At 39.0% G+C, this 22,971-nt stretch overlaps 1 protein-coding gene across 1 annotated transcript; it reads right to left on the reverse strand.

Annotated features, from left to right (window-relative positions):
- Positions 1 to 1,988: 1,988 nt before the first annotated feature.
- Positions 1,989 to 19,571, reverse strand: LOC121371467 (pachytene checkpoint protein 2 homolog). Its single transcript, XM_041497388.1, has 11 exons — positions 19,096 to 19,571; positions 16,756 to 16,921; positions 15,536 to 15,718; positions 14,619 to 14,709; positions 13,256 to 13,392; positions 12,460 to 12,546; positions 11,930 to 12,036; positions 10,076 to 10,229; positions 5,668 to 5,780; positions 5,219 to 5,288; positions 1,989 to 3,534 (listed from the first exon to the last, which is right to left on the reverse strand). The coding sequence occupies exons 1-11, from the start codon at positions 19,182 to 19,184 to the stop codon at positions 3,439 to 3,441; spliced, it is 1,293 nt and encodes a 430-aa protein (XP_041353322.1). The 5' UTR covers positions 19,185 to 19,571; the 3' UTR covers positions 1,989 to 3,438.
- Positions 19,572 to 22,971: the final 3,400 nt, after the last annotated feature.

A 22,971-nucleotide genomic window follows, 5' to 3' on the forward strand; every position in this document is an offset into this window, starting at 1 on the left:
TCATTTCTGTGACTTTTGTTTTTCAACCTGTTCATTGTTAACGAGTTCTATCAAATACTGTACCATCTGTTAAACAATTTTTTTCTTGATTCATGCATACCAATACGTTGTGTAACAGAAATACACTTTACACAACATTTGTATTCTGTAATAGTAAATGTACAGTACAATAAACTACGGACCCTCAACTTGTTTTGAGTAGTGTATATTGAGTTTTTGAGTGTTTCGAGTACATCTATTGAGAGAGAGAGAGAGAGAGAGAGAGAGAGAGAGAGAGAGAGAGAGAGAGAGAGAGAGAGAGAGAGATTGAGATTGAGATTGAGATTGAGATTGAGATTGATTGATTGATTTATATAAATAAAAACTCAAAAACATTTGGTTGTAAATAGCATGCGAGTAATTTTAATAACAGCACAAGTCTCCACATATTTGTACACAAAACATTTATACACGTTTCTTAGTCCGAATTCAATAACTAAAACGCAATCAAATGAAGTAAAATGTAATCACTGATGGAGCTGTTTGTGTGTGTGTGTGTGTGTGTGTGTGTGCATGTGTTTGTGCATGGGGCTACAGTCCATCCCAATCACACCTCTTCTCCACCCACCATCACCTTTTATACTTGCCCATCGCTCCATAACATGATGTATAGACAGCACATGTGCCCATCTTTCCCGACCTCTACACCAATGAATATAATGGTAATGGTAATGGTATGTGATGTCTTGACAGTAGGAAAGTGAATATAAAACATCCCTTGTCGCTAATTGGAGAATGTAGCAGGTTTCCTCTAAGACTATGTCAGAATTACTGAAATGTTGGACATCCAATAGTTGTTGATAAATAAAACAATATGCTCTAGTGGTGGTGTTAAAAGAAAACTTTAGTAGTTTCCAGACTTTAGCTACAGGGCCTGGCCACATATTTGAGTCTTTTTTTCTCTCTTTTTTTTTTGTTTCCATTTGAATTTCATTCCTTGTACATGTGAAAACTATTTTTTTCTTCAAATAAACTTATGTAAAAGGTTATTGTAATTTTCCTATACTTCAATCCAGTCACGGTAACTTCATATACTGATGTCCATAAGAATCTTTATATATATATATATAATTTGAATAATCTGATAAATATTGTTGCTAGTTGAAAGAATTAAACACTGCATGTATCAAAAAGTGCATTGTGACGTTTAGATGTTGAACTCCCGTTTGTTGGTTTTCTATAATGCAATTTCAAGGCATGTAAAGATTTTTTTGGACATCAGTGTAGAATAACAAATTACATTTGTTTAGATTGGACCAAATGTTTGACATCCAGTAGCCAATGCTTAATAAATCAATGTGCTCTAGTGGTGTCGTAAACAAACTTCAACTTGACTGCCTTTGACCAGTTGTGATGCACTGGCTGGAACAACCAAAAACCCAATCAGTTGAATGGATCAACAAAGGTGGTTCGATCCAGGAACACAAGCACTCAACCAACTGAGCTAAATCCCACCCAACACACAACTAGTCAAAGGCCGTGGTATGTGCTTTCCTGTCTGTGGGAAAGTGCATATTATAAAAGATCCCTTGCTGCTTTAGGAAAAATGTAGTGGGTTTCCTTTGATGACTTGTCGGAATTACCAAATGTTTGATATCTAATAATCAATGATTAATTAATCACTGTGCTCTAGTGGTGTCGTTAAACAAAAACACACCAGACTTTCTGTTCACTTTGATGTGCTTTCAGCGGCCAGTTTGTCAATGGCTAACATAATGGAATCCACTTCCAGTTCAAACCACAGCAATTTGCATTATGGAAACCAAATATGATTAGCCAAGACCATTAGTGACGTCACTTATAATGAAATAACAATTTTTAATATCCATATGGTTCAGCATAACCGAGTTAATAATAATCATACAAAGCACACATGTAATAAGTGTAATGACGTAATTTTGGGAAGCGACATCATAACATGACGATGCTTCCCCAGTCCTAGCTCAGACTGTGCATTTGAAATATGACGTCATTTTGTCATCTCCTTCTAGTTGTGGCTGAAACATTTTGAATTGGGTCTTGTTATTCATAAAGAAAACGACAATAATACTATGGATAATAAAGAAATTAATACACTCGTCTGCGAGTCATATTGATTTTACGAAACTCGTGTCAGGATTCATGTATTATCCTCGTTCTCGCTCGGGCAATACAAAAATCCTGACACTTGTTTCGTAAAAATAGTATGACACACAAGCTTGTATAATAATCTCTATCTACAAAACCTTCTACTGTGGAAATAACAGCTTCTGGCCGTCATTTGCACTAGTGACTGACAGCACTATTATTTCATTGATATTTTCAGATACTTCACACAATGTTATATACTGAACACAACTCAAAACACATCACCCATTTTCAATCGTTACTGCTACATTGTATCTTATGTATGAGCAGGGGACAACATTTCAAAATCTTAGGTAACCGGAAGTCGGTTCACGTGAGCTTTACTTAGGTAACCGATTGTTCGGTTACGTGAATATAGTTCTGATAGTAACTGATGAGTTAGACATACCGAACTGTAAAACACTTGTAAAATAAAATGAGTTTCAATTTGACTTCTCATAGGGATCTTTTAATTTTAGAAATTATTTGTTCCTCACGTAACCAATTGGCGTTTCACATGATTTTAAAGTCGCATAACTGACATATGAACAGAACAACGGTTCTCGTGAAATATTGTGCCCTGTGTGAGGTAGCCGTAAAACACACAATACTCTAACCCTTGTATACAATTTTGGGATTATTTTTGTTTACCAGAATACATCCAGTTATCTAGCTCTGGCACTCTCCAAATTTGCCAATAGCCAAATTTAAAGACACTTGGCAAATTTTATTTTAATTTGCGAAATAATTTCAAGTAATAATTAATATATTTTGTTTAAAACATAACTGGGTTTCTGTAGTTTAATTTGTCAAAATAATTTCCTGTACTGATATTTTGTTAAAAACATAACTGGGTTTCTATAGTTTAATAGATAATTTGATAAAATGCTCCACTTATCCATATCTAGCCCTGTATTATTTTGTGTTCTCATATCCTTTCATAACTATAAATCCAACTGATGCGTTTTCAATGGAGTTCAGTATAAGATAAATAGAGACACTGATTATTCAGCATTCTCATATCCTTTTCACAACTATAAATCCAACTGATGCATTTTCAATGGAGTTCAGTATAAAATAAATACAGGCACTGATTATTCAGCATTCTTATATCCTTTTTACAACTATAAATCCAACTGATGCATTTTCAATGGAGTTCAGTATAAGATAAATACAGACACTGATCATTCAGCATCTACTACTCTCTATTTACATATTAATGTAATCAGGATCTTTGTACAATTCACCGTCCGTTCACATAATCGTAAAAATTCAACATTAGTGTGTCAAATCTCATAAATCTTTTGCAAGGTTTTCTCTTTCTTGGAACTGTCTGTCCACAGCCTTTGACAACGCCGCTATAAAGTCTTCCAGACATATACTTGGTGCCTTTGAAAACAAAGAAAATTAATTTCTAAAAACGAAAAAAGAAAGAAATGTTTTATTTAACGACACACTCAACACATTGTTTACGGTTATATGGTGTCAGACATATGGTTAAGGACCACACAGATATTGAGAGAAGAAACACGCTGTCGCCACTTCATGGGCTATCCTGTCTGTGGGATGGTGCATATAAAAGATCCCTTGCTAATAATGAAAAAATGCAGTGGGTTTCTTCACTATGACTGTGTCAAAATGACCATAAATAGCTGATGATTAATAAATCAATGTGCTCTAGTGGTATTGTTAAACAAAACAAACTCAAACATATTAAAGGGACTGACCCTTGTTTTTAAACACTACGGCATATTTTTCACTATTGAAGCCATTTTTAATCATTTAAGTCAAAAGTACTTATATTTTATTATTTAGAATATTCATTTTTGTACACCTGAAATGGTTCTGGTCATCCAGGCTTTTGTAATACCCCAAAATGCTTTTTCCATACTTTTAAAAACACACGTTCGTCTGAGAAGTAATGGTTATCGAGACAAGCTCTAGTTTGTTTAAGATGGTATTTCCCCATTTAAACATCACAGACTAGCTTCTCTCCGTTATAATCTTATCCAAATGTGTTTGCCTCGCTCCAGCCAGTGCACCACGACTGGTACATCAAAGGCTGTGGTATGTGCTATCCTGTCTATGGGATAGTGCATATAAAAGATCCCTTGCTGCTAATCGAAAAGAGTAGCCCAATAAGTAGCAACAGCTGGTTTCCTCCCTCAATATCTGCGTAGTCCTTAACCCATATGTCTTACGCCATAACTGTAAATGAAATGTGTTGAGTGCGTCGTTAAATAAAACATTTCCTTCTTTTATAGATTAACTAATAAACCTAGTGTTAATTTTCATGGGCTAAAACTAGGGTCTGCACCTTTAAGGACCACAGAGATAATGAAAGAGAAACCCGAGCCCGCACCTCTATGAGCTACTATTTTTGATTAGCGGAACTGGTTATAAAGGCTGATGAAGAAATCTAGGTATCAAAATTAAAATAAAGATAGAAAGAAATGCTTTATTTAAAGACGCACTCAAAACATTTTATTTACGGTTATATGGCATCAGACATATGCTTAAGGACCACATAGATATTGAGAGAGGAATCCTGCTGTTGCCACTTTACAGACTACTCTTTTCGATTAGCAGCAAGGGATCTTTTATATGCACCATCCCACAGACAGGGTAGTACATACCACGGCCTTTGATATACCAGTCGTGTGGTGCATTGGCTGGAATGAAAAATAGCCCAATGGGCCCACCGACGGGGATAGATCCCTGACTGCGCATCGAGCGAGCACTGTACCACTAGGCTACATCCTGCCCTCGAATTAAAACAAAAACGGGTCTTAGATGTACCGATATAATCAGTTTAACCCAAACTTGGCAAAAGAAAATATAATGTTAATAAAAGTTTATTTTAAATCTTATGGGTAATTTAAATTAGTTTTATACACTGAAAAGTATGTTTTGACTTTTATGAATAATTATTAACAAGCAAAATGTTGTCTTAAAACATTTTAGAATTTTGAAACCAGAATTCAGATCTGAAATGGTAGTACTACTGAAAAATTTAACTGAATGTAGAACTACTAGGACAAAAAGATAAAAACTAACAGTAAACATTTCATACCTGTACAAACACAGCATGTGCTATAAATGGAAGTTTTCGCAGTGTTCTGCCACTTAAACTTTCACTCTTGCTAAAAAAAATAAAAAATAATACAAAATAACAAATTTGGATTCTTGAGGGAATTTTTTTTTATATTACAAATTGGAGAACAAGAGAACAAAATTCACTTTTTTTTATTATGTAATGTCAAGTAAAGAATAAAAAATTTTAAATCATGTCAGCTATAATTACAAACGTACATCAACATTCCAGTCTTATAAACTAGAATAAATAGTACAAAGAAATGCAGTGTAATATTCCCGTAACATGGTTATTTATTTAAAAAATTCAATTATGGTAAAGTTACATTTTCATTTTCAAAACCAGTGAAAACAATAACAGTAATCTTTATCCTTATTAGCAATATATCACAATATTTGTCTCCATTTTTTAATACTAAAAAGTCTTACATGGCAACGTTGCGTAGGAGAAGACTGAGCCGAGTTGCGTCGTTCTCGACGAATCTCATCACTTCGAGGGCCTGGAGATCAAACAGCTGTTGAGAGGGGCTGATGATGCCGGTCTGTAACACGGTAAACAGAAAAATAACGTAACTTACTTTCTCTCTCACATACTCTTTCTCATTTTTCCTCTCACTTTCCATCTCACATGAACAGCATGGTGATATTATGCAAACATGCGTTTAGAGCCAGGGATACCCCACAAAAAACACTCAATACCAGTATAGGTTTGGGATTTTTCTCAATACCAAATACCACACCAATGTAAATTATCCCCAAAATACCAATACTGAACCTGAAATGTTAATATAGCTCAGCTCTAAATTAGTTCATCCTGTTTCACTTGTCCCACTTCCCCTCACAAGTTCCACTAGTCCCAGTCACCCTTATATAGTCTACCAGTCCCACTTCCCCTCACAAGTTCCACTAGTCCCAGTCACCCTTATATAGTCTAGTCCCAGTCACTCTTATATAGTCTACCAGTCCCACTTACCCTCACAAGTTCCACTATATAGTCTACCAGCCCCACTTATTTCATGAGCTTCACTAGTCCCAGTCACCGTTATAGTCTACCAGTCCCACTTACCCTCACAAGTTCCATTAGTCCCTAATTACCGTTACAGTTTACCAGTCCTACTTACCCTCACAAGTTCCACTAGTCCCAGTCACCCGTATATAGTCTACCAGTCCCACTTACCCTCACAAGTTCCATTAGTCCCTAATTACCCTTACAGTTTACCAGTCCTACTTACCCTCACAAGTTCCACTAGTCCCAGTCACCCTTATATAGTCTAGTCCCAGTCACTCTTATATAGTCTACCAGTCCCACTTACCCTCACAAGTTCCACTATATAGTCTACCAGCCCCACTTACCCTCACAAGTTCCACTATATAGTCTACCAGCCCCACTTACCCTCACAAGTTCCACTATATAGTCTACCAGCCCCACTTATTTCATGAGCTTCACTAGTCCCAGTCACCTTTATAGTCTACCAGTCCCACTTACCCTCACAAGTTCCACTATATAGTCTACCAGCCCCACTTACCTCATGAGCTTCACTAGTCCCAGTCACCTTTATAGTCTACCAGTCCTACTTACCCTCACAAGTTCCACTAGTCCCAGTCACCCGTATATAGTCTACCAGTCTCACTTCCCATCACAAGTTCCACTATATAGTCTACCAGTCCCACTTACCCTCATCAGTTTCACTAGTCCCAGTCACCTTTATTGTCTACCAGTCTCACTTACCCTCACAAGTTCCACTATATAGTCTACCAGTCCCACTTACCCTCATCAGTTTCACTAGTCCCAGTCAACTTTATTGTCTACCAGTCTCACTTACCCTCACAAGTTCCACTAGTCCCAGTCACCCGTATATAGTCTACCAGTCTCACTTCCCCTCACAAGTTCCACTATATAGTCTACCAGTCCCACTTACCCTCATCAGTTTCACTAGTCCCAGTCACCTTTATTGTCTACCAGTCTCACTTACCCTCACAAGTTCCACTATATAGTCTACCAGTCCCACTTACCCTCATCAGTTTCACTAGTCCCAGTCAACTTTATTGTCTACCAGTCTCACTTACCCTCACAAGTTCCACTAGTCCCAGTCACCCGTATATAGTCTACCAGTCTCACTTCCCCTCACAAGTTCCACTATATAGTCTACCAGTCCCACTTACCCTCATCAGTTTCACTAGTCCCAGTCACCTTTATTGTCTACCAGTCTCACTTACCCTCACAAGTTCCACTAGTCCCAGTCACCCGTATATAGTCTACCAGTCTCACTTCCCCTCACAAGTTCCACTATATAGTCTACCAGTCCCACTTACCCTCATCAGTTTCACTAGTCCCAGTCACCTTTATTGTCTACCAGTCTCACTTACCCTCACAAGTTCCACTAGTCCCAGTCACCCGTATATAGTCTACCAGTCACACTTACCCTCACAAGTTCCACTAGTCACTAATTACCGGTACAGTTTACCAGTCCTACTTACCCTCATGAGTTCCACTAGTCCCAGTCACCCTTATATAGTCTACCAGTCCCACTTACTCTCACAAGTTCCACTAGTCCCAGTCACCCGTATAGTCTACCAGTCCCACTTCCCCTCACAAGTTCCACTATATAGTCTACCAGTCCCACTTACCCTCACAAGTTCCACTAGTCCCTACTTACCCTTACAGTTTACCAGTCACACTTACCCTCACGAGTTCCACTAGTCCCAGTCACCTGTATAGTCTACCAGTCCCACTTACCCTCACAAGTTCCACTAGTCCCAGTCACCCGTATAGTCTACCAGTCCTACTTACCCTCACAAGTTCCACTAGTCCCAGTCACCCTTATATAGTCTACCAGTCCCACTTACTCTCACAAGTTCCACTAGTCTCTAATTACCCTTATATATGTCTACCAGTCCCACTTACCCTCACAAGCTCCACTATCCCTTATTACCTTTAGTCTACCAGTCCCACTTACCCTCATAAGTTCCACTAGTCCCAGTCACCCGTATATAGTCTACCAGCCCTATTTACCCTCACAAGTTCCACTAGTCCCTAATTACCCGTATAGTTTACCAGTCCTACTTACCCTCATGACTTCCACTAGTCCCAATCACTCTTATATAGCCTACCAGTCCCACTTACCCTCATAAGTTCCACTAGGCCCAGTTGTCCGTATATAGTCTACCAGCCCTACTTACCCTCGTGACTTCCACTAGTCCCAGTCACTCTTATATAGTCTACCAGTCCCACTTACCCTCATGAGTTTCACTAGTCCCAGTCACCCTAATATAGTCTACCAGTCCCACTTGCCCTCACTAGTCCCAGTCACCCTTATATAGTCTACCAGTCCCACTTACCCTCACAAGTTCCACTAGTCCCAGTCACTGTTATATAGTCTACCAGTCCCACTTACCCTCATGAGTTCCACTAGTCCCAGTCACCCTTATATAGTCTACCAGTCCCACTTCCACTCACAAGTTCCACTAGTCCCAGTCACCCGTATATAGTCTACCAGCCCTACTTACACTCACAAGTTCTACTAGTCCAAGTCACTCGTATATAGTCTACCAGTCCCACTTACCCTCACAAGTTCCACTAGTCCCAGTCACCCGTATAGCCTACCAGTCCCACTTACCCTCATAAGTTCTACTAGTCCAAGTCACTCGTATATAGTCTACCAGTCCCACTTACCCTCACAAGTTCCACTAGTCCCAGTCACCCGTATAGCCTACCAGTCCCACTTACCCTCATAAGTTCCACTAGGCCCAGTTGTCCGTATATAGTCTACCAGCCCTACTTACCCTCGTGACTTCCACTAGTCCCAGTCACTCTTATATAGTCTACCAGTCCCACTTACCCTCACAAGTTCCACTAGTCCCAGTCACTCTTATATAGTCTACCAGTCCCACTTACCCTCATGAGTTTCACTAGTCCCAGTCACTCTTATATAGTCTACCAGTCCCACTTACCCTCACAAGTTCCACTAGTCCCAGTCACCCGTATAGCCTACCAGTCCCATTTACCCTCATAAGTTCCACTAGGCCCAGTTGTCCGTATATAGTCTACCAGCCCTACTTACCCTCGTGACTTCCACTAGTCCCAGTCACTCTTATATAGTCTACCAGTCCCACTTACCCTCACAAGTTCCACTAGTCCCAGTCACTCTTATATAGTCTACCAGTCCCACTTACCCTCATGAGTTTCACTAGTCCCAGTCACTCTTATATAGTCTACCAGTCCCACTTACCCTCATGAGTTCCACTAGTCCCAGTCACCCATATATAGTCTACCAGCCCTACTTACACTCACAAGTTCCACTAGTCCCAGTCACCCTTATATAGTCTACCAGTCCCACTTACCTTCACAAGTTCCACTAGTCCCAGTCACCCTTATATAGTCTACCAGTCCCACTTACCCTCACAAGTTCCACTAGTCCCAGTCACCCGTATATAGTCTACCAGTCCCACTTACCCTCACAAGTTCTACTAGTCCCAGTCACTCTTATAGTCTACCAGTCCCACTTCCCCTCACAAGTTCCACTAGTCCCAGTCACCCGTATAGTCTACCAGTCCCACTTACCCTCACAAGTTCCACTAGTCCCAGTCACCCGTATAGTCTACCAGTCCCACTTACCCTCACAAGTTCTACTAGTCCAAGTCACTCGTATATAGTCTACCAGTCCCACTTACCCTCACAAGTTCTACTAGTCCAAGTCACTCGTATATAGTCTACCAGTCCCACTTACCCTCACAAGTTCCACTAGTCCCAGTCACCCGTATAGTCTACCAGTCCCACTTACCCTCACAAGTTCTACTAGTCCAAGTCACTCGTATATAGTCTACTAGTCCCACTTACTCTCATGAGTTCCTGTAAACACGAGTGATAGATCTTGAAGATTGCACACGGAGAAGGTGGACCAATGTACTGTTTGATATCAGCACGGTCAACGAAGGCAGCATCGATTGCACCAGTCACATTGGAGGTGGTTAGGATCAACACATTCGGATATCTAAAAAAAAAAAAATATATATATATATATATATGTCAAATAAACTGAATTTTAGTAGATAATATCATAAACAGAAGGAAGGAAGGAAATATTTTATTTAACGACGCACTCAACACATTTTATTGACGGTTATATGGAATCAGACATATGGTTAAGATATTGTGAGAGGAAACCTGCTGTCGCCACTTCATAGGCTATTCTTTTCGATTAGCAGCAAGGAATCTTTTATATGCACCATCCCACAGACAGGATAGTACATACCACGGCCTTTGATATACCAGTCGTGGTGCATTGGCTGGAACGAGAAATAGCCCAATGGGCCCACCGACGGGGATCGATCCTACACCGACCACGCATCAAGCGGACGCTTTACCACTGGCCTACGCCCCCCCCCCCCCCCCCCCCCCCCCCCATCATGTGCAGTAAAACTCCTCTAAACAAGACACGCTAGGCACCAAGTAAAATGTCCAGTTTTAAGAGGTTTCCAGTTTACAGAGGTTCGCTTATACACATATATTTAAAAAGGGACCATGAAAAACGTCCGGTTTTGATGGAATTCTGGTTTACAGAGGGTCCGGTTTTGAGAGGGTTTCACTGTATTTGACAATACTGAAAAACGTGTATGATAGATTTATATTTACTAAAACATTGCAGGGAATATTTCCTTTTCAAAATCTTGATTAGCGATATTTCTACTCAATTGAAAATTGATTACCAACTACTGTTTAATGTTTTAGAATTGTGTAGCAATCTTTGAAACTTGTGTTGCAAATACTGAACATAATAATGTTCCCTGCATTGTTTTTTAATCCTATATAATAACTTGTACAAATCTAAATTATCCTGGTTAGAGATTTCCGAAGCTATCTTAGTGCTACGACACTACTACAACACATGCCATGACATCATAGCCTATGATGATTTTTACAATATCGTAGCACTAACATATAGCTTCGGAAATCTGAGTTATGAATCTTAAATGCAGTTCACATCTTGGCTCACAGAATCTAAATGTTGGTTAGTGAAGGAATGTTACTTTAACGACATCTCAGCACACATTCAAAAGCTAAAGTTTGTTTTCTTTTTCTTTAACAACACCACCAGAGTACATTTATTTATTAATTATCAGCTACAGGATGTCAAAGATTTTTTAATTAATACACGAAGTCTTCAGAGGACACCTGATTAATTTTTCCATTAGCAGCACTTTCCTAAACAAGACAGCACATACCATGGCTTCTGATATACCAGTCATAGTGCACCAGTTGGGATTGAAAAAATAATAATGTGAAAATGGATCCATTGATATAGTTTGAACCTTTAAACCAAATCACAGATGAGTGCTCTACCGACTGAGTTAGATCCCACCTTAAAGAATGTAGGACAAAACTAGAGAATATACTGACCTTTATTTCATTTCAACTTATTTTTGTGCTTATATCCAGTTAAGTTTCAAGCACGCTGTCCTGGGCACACACCTCAGCTATCTGGGCTGTCTGTTGAGGACTGTGGGTTAGTTGTTAGTTGGTTAGTGGTTAGTTGTTAGTTGGTTAGTGGTTAGTGAGAGAGAAGAGGGTGTAGTGGCCTTACACCTACCCATTGAGGCCTTAAGAACTCACTCTGGGTTGAAGCCTGTACCGGGCTGCAAACCCTGTACCTACTAGCCTGTAGTCTGCGCCACCAAGGCCGGTTATACTGACCTTTTAATCTGATCTATCTGTGTTAACAAAGCATTCACAACCCGAATGGCATCGGATGGTTCATTTCCCGACATTGCACTTTTACGAGCTGACGTTAAACTCTCCACCTAAAATACAGAAAAAATATGTAACATGAACTATAAACATGGCAAGTATACAGTGTAATAAATGACTACTAAAAGAAAGGAAATGTTTTATTTACCGATGCACTCAACACATTTTATTTACGGTTATATGGCGTCAGACATATGGTTAAGGACCATACAGATATTGAAAGAGGAAACCCGCTGTTGCCACTTCATGGGCTACTCTTTTCAATTAGCAGCAAGAGATCTTTTATATGCACCATCCCACATACAGGATAGCACATACCACAGCCTTTGATATGCCAGTCGTGTTGCACTAGCTGCAACAAGAAATAGCCCAATGGGCCCACCGACGGGGATCGATCCCAAACTGACAGCACATCAAGCAAAAAAAAATAAAGATTTAATAGAAAATATTTTTACAAGAATTTTCTATAGCAATACCTCGTCAATGAGGACAAAGACGAGACATTCCTTGTCGTCTATCAACTCCTGAATCTTCTGGAACATTTTCATCACAAGTTTGCCACTCTGAAAACAAAAACAAACATTTCACAAACCACCTCGACAAATTATTAACCACAAGCCAGACAATTATTAGTGATCATTTAAATCTCAACAACAACAAAAAAAATGAAATGAAAAGAAAAGAAAAAGAAAAAAGTTAAATTTGCTATTAACCAGTAGCTGTACAGGGTGTTTATATTTCAAAATAGGAGGTTGCGTATTCACAAAGACGATTTGTGAAGCATCTGTTTTGAAAATAAAAATTTCAATTTCAGTTCCTGTTCTTGCTGCTCCATTTAAGCGGGGCGCCCTGCCCTGCTATTGCATTTTGCCGCCCTCCTTTATTTTTCTGCGCCCTCCTTATTTTCCCGCACTTTATTGTACAGCACCTATCTCCGCTATTTCCAAATGCACACTTTCTTCCACACAAAAATAATCATCAGTCTGCACATTGGACATCAAAGGAAACAAGCTGCGTTGTCTGTATGAAGAAGCAACTGACGAAATTCTTCAGTAGCTTATGACAGTTACCGTAATGTAATTTAACAGTATTTTTTTGGGGGGGGGATTTAAGGGTGTGGTGCTGCACGGCCACCCTCCTTTAATTTTCACCCAGCGAGAACACTGGCAATTACATGTTAAAGTCAAAACACCCAAAACCATTTGTTTCTTTCATTGTTTTTTTTTGGGTTGGTTTTTTTGTTGCTTTTTTTCAAATTATCAACATTCTGACCTCTGAAAACCACTTGGAGAAGAGACTGTGGCTGTTAATTTCCAGCAGCTGACCGTACGTGTATCGGTCCGAGAGTCGGATTGCCAGCTTCTGCGCCAACGCCTTACACAGCGAGGTCTTCCCTGTACCCGGCGGACCTGATCGATAACAAAGGAAAGGAATGTTTTGTTTCTCAAATATCTCAATCAATTTCACTGGTACCATTGCAAGGCTTCTACATTATGGTAGCCCCACTCCCATAGCTAGTGATATTCAATGTTGGGCTAGTAAATAACTACTATTGCCAAGCCAGTCAGCTAGTGCAGGGCTTCTAGATTATGGTAGCCCCACTCCCATGACTAGTGATATTCAATGTTGGGCTAGTAAATAACTACTATTGCCATGCCCGACAGCTAGTGCAGGGCTTCTAGATTATGGTAGCCCCACTCCCATGGCTAGTGATATTCAATGTTGGGCTAGTAAATAACTACTATTGCCATGCCCGACAGCTAGTGCAGGGCTTCTAGATTATGGTAGCCCCACTCCCATGGCTAGTGATATTCAACATTGGGCTAGTAAATAACTACTATTGCCATGCCAGACAGCTAGTGCAGGGCTTCTAGATTATGGTAGCCCCACTCCCATGGCTAGTGATATTCAACATTGGGCTAGTAAATAACTACTATTGCCATGCCAGACAGCTAGTGCAGGGCTTCTAGATTATGGTAGCCCCACTCCCATGGCTAGTGATATTCAACGTTGGGCTAGTAAATAACTACTATTGCCATGCCCAATGGCTAGTGTAATTTTATCCAAATGTGTTACAGGTTTGTAGATTAACTAATGTTAGTGTTAATTTTCACGGGTTAAAACTAGGGTATGTCCCTTTAAAAACTGTTAAAAATGCGTCAAGATAGCAGCAATTCAACTTTCATAAGCACGGTAATGGGTTAAACCATCACCAGGCCCATCTGGCAGCCAGTGAAGGAACTACAACATCCAGGCACATGCGCTGTTGGCTGCTACTCCCGCAAAAATGGTCTCCAGGGTTTTATAAAGTTTTTCACAGAAAAAAAGAAGAAAACAAAACCTTCCCCCCTACCCTGATTTGTGTGATCAAAAGGACGATCACCAAGTCTTTTTTTTTTATTTGACCTTAGTCACCCAAATAATATCTTCTTTAGAGCTATAACATATGAGCCACTATTAATATTTGTATTGCATATATTTATTCCACCTTAAAATCTTGCTCGTTTTTCATGGTTTGCTTACCTTAATTTGCCAACATCCATTATTATGCCACCATATTTTTGGGAGAGTTTCGAGCCTTGACCTTCAGTCCCTTACAACATTCGATATTCATTTTATTAATATTACAATTTACCATGTAAAAGTATCACTCTGTTCCAGCTGATGATGTTGTGGTTGACACTTCTGTCGGAGAAAAGTAAAGTCGTACTGGCGTAATTTAGTAACTGAAAACAACAAACAAAAGTATTAATATCAAAGTTGTTACACAGTACATAAAGGCAATTTCATGGGGGGTGGGGGGGGGGGGGGGGGGGGGGTGTTAATACGATTTTTATGTCAACAAGTGATGTGTGAAAACCATATTTTCACGTATTGCGAAGCAATGTGTCAAAATATGATTTTCGCACACGAGTTGACATAAAAATTGCATCACAAAAATAATGCTAATGATAGGATACACAATACCCTTGCTTGTGTATTGATTCCTACGTTGACCATGTATCGATTCTTATATAAATTCTGTATTAATTTACAGACACCAGTGTGTACTGTTATGTACTTGTTGACAAGTTATTTCCTTCAAAAATAAAAGACAGTGGACAGAGAATAAGTGACTGGTGTATTTCTACATTAAAACTGTGTTTAATCAGTGTTTTGCTTTTATCAGCTTTATTTCTTATTTTTAAATCACTTCACTTTCTTGTTTTATGAGGAAAGCATCGTGATTCGGATGTCACGATATGTATCGTATCGTACAATACGTATCGTATCGTACAATATGTATCGTATCGTATGACAGGTGTATCGTGACACCCCTACAGTTCAAACAGGGATATTTTATATGCATTTCCCACAGACGAAACTGCACATACCACGTCCTTTAATATACCAGTCATGGAGTCCTAAATGGGTTGGGAGAGAAACAACCAGAGATAGAATCTACCAACGAGGTTCGATCCTGTGATTAAAGCACCTTAGAAGAACACTTTACAGACCGAGTTGGATTCAGTCTCTCAGACTGGAATGAAAACTCGCCCATTGTGGACTTACTCTTTCTTTGATGGCATCGTCAAACACGAGACTGTCCCAGAGACCCTCGAAGTCTGCTGATGGGAGCAGCCATTGACTAGCTGCCGCGAGGTCTTCTTCTTCCTCGAGTTCCTCCGTTCCCGGCCCTCCCATGTCCAAGTGAAACACGTGCATGTGTATCGTGTCAGAGATCAGGTCAATAGCCTGAAACATACAAACAGGGAGGTCATCTTAATAAAGCAAAAAACTTTATATTGAGGGTTGAAAATCACAATTGGTTATGTCCCCAGCCTTGGTTTTCAGGAAACAACTAGTTTTAACATTTAAAAAAGAAATAAATGTTTTTATAAAAAGCAATTTTATGAAAAGAAAATTCAAATTTGCATCCCTTCTATTATATGTAGGATTCTCCCCTCCTCCCCTCTTCTAAAATAACCCCCAACAAAAAAAACTCTCTTAAATAAAAGCATGAAAAATCATGGGACATCATTCATTTTACAAAGAATATAAAATGTAAGAGTTTATCTGTAATTATGTTACTTAAATGCACTGGCATAGCCAGAAAAGGGGGTCATGCACCTCCCTTAACACACACACACCTTAACTTTTATATTTACCTGTTACACCAAAACATGACTCATAGATATTGTGGGTGCCCTCCTTCCACATAGTCAGTATGGTATGAAATAGATGGTACAAAATTACTATGATTCACACATAAGTACCTAATATTTTTAATCTTTCTGAATTGTTTACATTGGTCACTTACTTTTTTCATTTTTGAATTCTATTCATTGTCAGTGTTAACAAGTATTCTAAGAGTACTGCTACAGCATTTTTTTTTTCCTACCAGGCCCCAAAACAATTTAATAACTCCTACAATCAAGGGCCATAACTTTGTGAAAAATTTATAAATTGCCATGAAAGTCAGGAAAAAACATGCGGAAAACAAACTTTCGTATCTCATAAATTCAAGGGTCATAACTGTCAAAAATTAGTAAACTGACATTAAAGTCAAACTTGATCTGCAACCATACATGATAAAGCTATACACACAATTTCAGCTGAATATCCCACGGCATTGTGAAAAAAACATCCGGAAAACTATATGTGGAACAGACAGACAGACCGGTACGGGACTAATAAGTAAATAAAGTTCTTAATGAATCTGATGCATTGGCCATTATATTGGATTTTTTTTTAAAGTATATACATCATCGTTAACAAACATAAATGGTTACCGTTTTGCCGTGTGATGTAATATCTGTGTCAGTTAAGGTCACAGACTTGACATGTTCAGAAAGAAACTGATCTGCGAATTCTGTGATTGTAAAGTCACTATACGCAACTTTCTGTTTGTGCAGCAGTTTACAGACATGGTCCTTCACTACAGAACTTTTAGCAGTGCTGGAAAAAACAAGTTAACATTTTTAAAATATTGGGGAGGGGGGTTTATCATTTTATTTCCAGCCCCTTGTTTACAATTAAAACACATGACAAACGTAAAACATGGGTTGTGTACGTAAAAATAATAAAGCAACACAATATAATTTAGGGTACTGGCTTCCACCACCCCTCCGTCCCTCCTGATCTCTCTCTAATCAATCAATCCATCTAACTATCCATCTCTCTCACTCCCTTTCTCTCTCTCATACACACACACAAAATGTTACCATGTAATTATTGATTTTCAAGCTTAATTCCTAAAATGTTAATGATGTAACCATTCTAATTAATAGTTTATGCATTAATTTCTAATGAGTTAAAACATTATAACATCAACATCAAATTTCAAATACATAGATAGACCTACAATATCGATAATCGAGCCTGTACAAGGAACAGGCAGGTAGGAAGAAATGTTTTATTTAGTGAGGCATTCAATTTCAACACATTTTAACTTTAAACTTATGTTGAACAAATACTTTTAACTTTATTACATAAAGAGGATACTATTTTTTAATCAAAATATAATCATTTACGATTAAGGTATTGTGCTACTTTTCGTTGTTAAATGTTACTTATTTTTGGAGATTTCAAAAATCTGTTCAATCAGAAGTATCCGGTATCAGGTCGTTTCATAACCATACCATTTCGTACCATACCGGTTCGTACCCAAAAGCATACCAGTTCGTAACCAGAGGAACATCGGCATACCAGTTCGTACCCACATTTGTACATATGTTATTTAATGAAAAACAAAACAACAAAAATCCAAGACAACTGCATTTTAATAATTAGCGATTAGAAACTGTCACGAAGAATCATATCAAGCGAAGTCAGCTTATTTGTTGATATATTTCAAACACATAGCATTTTTCTTTTTACATGACAAAAAACATTTTATGTACAAACATAATAATATTTACAAACATAGTAATATTAACATAATTATATAATTATATATAGAGATATTAAAACCCAGTACATTCATACAACTGTATTTATGGTAAAGGTAAATGTGAAATTAATAAAAACTTATATGTTGGTATATTTCTCAAAACTTTCAAAATGTGACTTATTCCCTATTTAGCACTGAGTCCTTCAATTATTGACAGGTGAAAGTAGCATTATGAACTTTTAAATCTGCATGACATGAAATATGCATACCGTTATTACACGGATTAATACAATCAAATATTAAATGGATTTATGACAAAAGAATTGCTCTTTGGCTACAAAAAGGTATGCTTTTTGGTTACGAAACGGCATGCTTCAGTGATGTACAGCACATAATTGCTCATTTAATGCTTATAAAAGATACTGAGTGATTATTACAACAAATGTTTTGCTAAATGTTACAATATGTTTGTAATATAACATTATAATTGTACAGGCATCGAAATAAGCATTGTGTCTGGTAACCCATTTACAGGTTGCCACAAAATATAGTCTGGTAACCTATAGGTTTCCACAACTATATGAAAGTTAGAATTGAATTCCTGTTACTACTACGCGGTCGTTCTGAAATTGTAACGGTGCGCGCGAACATCTGTACGAGAAACGAAATCCGGAAGTAAATTTGCAATTTTGTACGAGAAAACAAAACGCGAACATAAATTCATCTAGTGGATGCTGCTTAAACGCTGAGTGACTTGCGCGCGAACATTGATGCAATTCCTGACGAGATAATGAAACGCAGAAGTCCTGAATGCATTGCCTGGTTTACGTTCGGAAACGAAACTACCGTTCGTTGAAATTTTTGTCGAGAACGAAACACCGTTCTCAACTTTTCTAACATGTGGTAACCTCCCGGTAACCTGAACGACCATTCTCGACTTATTTCAATGCCTGATTGTGTATTTAAAAAAAAAATTAATGTTAGGTGTAATGTACATTATTTAATTGGTTACGAACTGGTATGCTAGTGGTTACGAAACGGTATGGTACAAACGGGTTTGGGTATGAAACGTCTAGAAACCGAAGTATCCTACCTTTACTCTTTATTATATAACGTTACTATAACATATCTGATGTTTGGTGATACCTGTGTGTGTGTGCCTGTAAAATGGGGGGGGGGTCTCAAATATTTTTACTGGTCTAAATGAACTATCCTACATCTTGATCACTTTTTAACTTGCCTACATGGATGAAGACAAATTTCAACATGATGTACGGCTGGTGCAAACAACGGAAGTGCATCACCCAATTCCGACACTCGATCAACCATGTTCAACAATCAAACTTCACTAATTTAGTGACTAAAACAAAAACGTGTAGCAATCATGTGTTCGAGTCTTCCAATTCCAGAAGAAAAAAAAACTTTTAATCAATTAAATATAAAACATTTTTACATTAGACTTTGTTAATTGTTATGTTTGACTTAATTTGGTGTGGTGGTGTTTAGTTATCGTTAAGTTCGTGTTAAACGAGCTATTTTAGATGAGAAAAACATTCTTTGAATCTGGCGCACGATTTCGATGTGACAATAAGCAGACTTGATTCGTATTTTGTTTCGCTTAATCTTTAAATATACAATGCGTTTAAAACATACGACAGATTAACAGTCTACCATAAAAGTCTCGCTTGTCATTAATGTTGACAATAAGAAAATATTTGATCGAGACTATAAAAAGTTGAACCTGAACCACAATTTGGAATCGTTTAAAAATATTTCTAAACAAAACACTTCGACTCGAGCTCACAATGAGACAAGACGTTGTTACTTGCGCTCTCGACTTACCCTACCCCACCTGGGGGGTATGATAGCTTCATTCCGCGTCGCGTACACCGGGTCACGGGCGACCGTGACTTTGGTTTACGGTAGTTCACCAAGGTAAACATCTACGGTCCGTTTTTTTAACATTTTGACATTTATTGGACCTCCGGCACAGCAATAAACATCACAATAATAAATATTGTGCCGGAGACGATTATTTCGATGAACTATAGTTTACGGCGACGCGGACTATAAGAAGAAGAGAAGAGGAGGAAGGAAGAAGGAACGTGCGCCAGGGGCGGCTAAGGGGGACCAAAGCGGGCGGCTCAACCGCCAGCGGCGGTCCCTTCTGCGTCGCCGCCCCCCACTACTTCACCGAAGAGGAAGACGACGCCACCGGCTGAGACTACCTTCGACGCTACGGCAGGCCCGCTGGACACCGCCGCCTCCTGTGTCTACTTCTACGCCCATGCCTGCTCCGGTGCAGCGGTCGACTTTACAGACCGCTCCCGTTGAGCCGCATGTGGATGTTGTTGGTGCGACGGCGGCTGGGAAGAGGAAAGCAACATCTCCTTCAGTCCATCCAGCGCGACAGCCTCAACCCCCACCCAACCCGCACCCCACCCCCCTGCTCGCAAGGATGACTGGCACTTTGCCTTGGGGAAACACAAGGCTCAGTTCCACGACTACACCACGGATACGGCGAAGCTGAGAGGCCGGTTTTCCAACCAGAACTGAAAGCCATTACCATGGCAGACGGATGCCACTATGAGCTCCACACACTCGGGCTACAAGAGAACAGGACGGGACTCATGGTGACCCACCGGCGCCAGAAGACGTACCGCCAAGCGATTCTACTGACAGACATGGATAGCCACACCATTCATAGAATCGTCAAGACGATCTGCGGCGCCGATTACGAAGTCGTCATGATAGACTTGGCCACGAAGCGACATCTGCTCCCGCCCATGAGTGTGACACCGCTCCTCCGCTTAGGCTCAACCTCTGCACCCTAACGGCCATAACGAGGCCACTCACGTGGACATATGGATCGGACTTTAAATATTTAAACCGTCGTTCAAAATTTTATGTCGAAATTACTTCTTTTTTAAAAATATTATTAAATAGTCCGATCCTCTCTTCTTTCTCTTATTTATTTTTGGACTGTCCTAAAATGCTCCAAATTATATAAATATTCTGCCGAGCAGTCAATTCTTTTTATTTTTGGCTCGTAACTTTTTTTACTTTTTTATTTATTCTATCAACTTTTTTACTAATTGCTATTTTCAAAATTCTGCCCATTTTCAACACTACCCACCAACACACACACACACACACACACACACACACCCCGAGTCAGGCCACCGATTTTATCGGAGATCGGACTCGGGATGAGCGTGTTCGAAACCCTTGTGGTATATGGGCACGTTAAACTAGTTATCATCATCATCTAAACAAAAAAAAGTTCGTCTTATTTATTTAAAAAATAAAACAAACAATAAGGTGTTGGTCAGTTAAGTTACCAAACACTTTTTTACAAAAACGACACAGAATGATGAATATCTTTATTTATCATCCATTAAAGGCTTTTGTAGGAGATACAGCTGGCACTATAATTTGCGATATCCGCTTCTTATAATCTTGATTGGTCAAATTTTAATCACAAGACAATGTTGTGTTACGTCACTGTGTTTCAGTGCTAAACCTACTATCAGTGACGTCACGCTACTGCCGTTCTGCTAGTTAACGAATCTACTGCTGACATTCATCCCACATTACTGACATTGTTTACAACTGTCGCAAATGAAAAGAATGATAAAGGATGATAAAAAGAATACCCCCTCGTGTCTTGTGATATCATCATTTATGAGCACTCGTTGATAAAAGTATAAAATCATCGGCAAGCCTCGGATTTCATACTTTTATCAACTGGTGCTGATAAATTATGATAATACAAGACACTCGGGGAGTATCCTCTATATACACTTTAGGGACGGTCCATAAATGTCAATGGTTTTTATAATCCTAACAATGTTAGGATTGTTAGACCCCCTCTCCCCCCCCCTCCCCTAATCCTAACATAAAAACATTGATATAATGTGTACGAAACATTGACCTTCGATGGACCGATGTTTTACCTGAAAAGCAATCCGAACATGGCTTTTACCCCCTCCGCCCCCCTTCCGAACATTTTCGGATTGTGAAGCACATCGATATTTATGGACCGTCCATTAGTTATGATTATCAGATGCAACCTCATTTGTGGGCTTACTTGAGTATTACTTGCTCTATCCAGTGCTCCACAATTGATGCAACTAAATATGTGGTATGTACTATTCTGTCTGTGGCATGTTGGATATATGAAAAGATCTGTGAATGCCACATTAAATTTGTTTAAATAAAAAAACATTTCTGAACACCCCCCCCCCCCCCGCTCGTGACCAACAAGCAGGATTTTGATAACGGGAATATACTTCAAATCCATCTTCAAATATGAAAATTTCCAATCGACGGGGGGGGGGGGGGGCCTTCAAAGGCTCAAGACTGGACACCCCCCCACTAAAATTCCTGGATCCGCCCCTGATTTTAAATAACGTCCAGTTCGCTTGTAACGCTCAAATTATAAGAAAAGTCACATGATCTGGCCCTATACATAATGTACCACAGACTAGACTTCGTGTACATCGTACGAGTTAACTTTATTTAGACGGCGGCAACCCCCAGTACTAACCAGTTATTTGCAAGTAAAGGCACAAGTAAAGGTACAGGTAGATCTACATGTAGATGTACTCCTTTCTATACCCGGACTCAGCTAAAGATATTTTAAAGTGAGATGCAACTCAGACGATGCACTGATGCTATCTATAGTTCAGACATTTTACAAATTGCCGCATTAAAACTTGCGATTTTCAAGTTTATTTATAGGTGTAAAATTAGTTCTCAAAGTCGCCAGAGTGCACCATATGAAGTCTAAATGCCCCCAGACCCCCCTACAACACTCGCACATTCGGTGCTCGACTGTAAATTTAGAATCCACATCAAAAATGGCTTGGTACGTCCCTGATAATAACTAAACAAAAAAACATTTTTATAAGAATTTATTTTTCTAAAGAACAACTAAATTCAACAATATATCCATGTTTTAAAACAACATATAAAACTATGAGTGCAAACACACAGACATAATCGTGTAGCACAGTGCAAGCAGTTCGTTAACAGGACAGCTAGGAAATATTAATACATATACCAACAAATATATGTAAAGATTATTACACCAGGAACTGTCACCAACAAAATT

Source organism: Gigantopelta aegis, chromosome 1, assembly GCF_016097555.1.
Source record: "Gigantopelta aegis isolate Gae_Host chromosome 1, Gae_host_genome, whole genome shotgun sequence".
Classification (NCBI taxonomy): domain Eukaryota; kingdom Metazoa; phylum Mollusca; class Gastropoda; order Neomphalida; family Peltospiridae; genus Gigantopelta; species Gigantopelta aegis.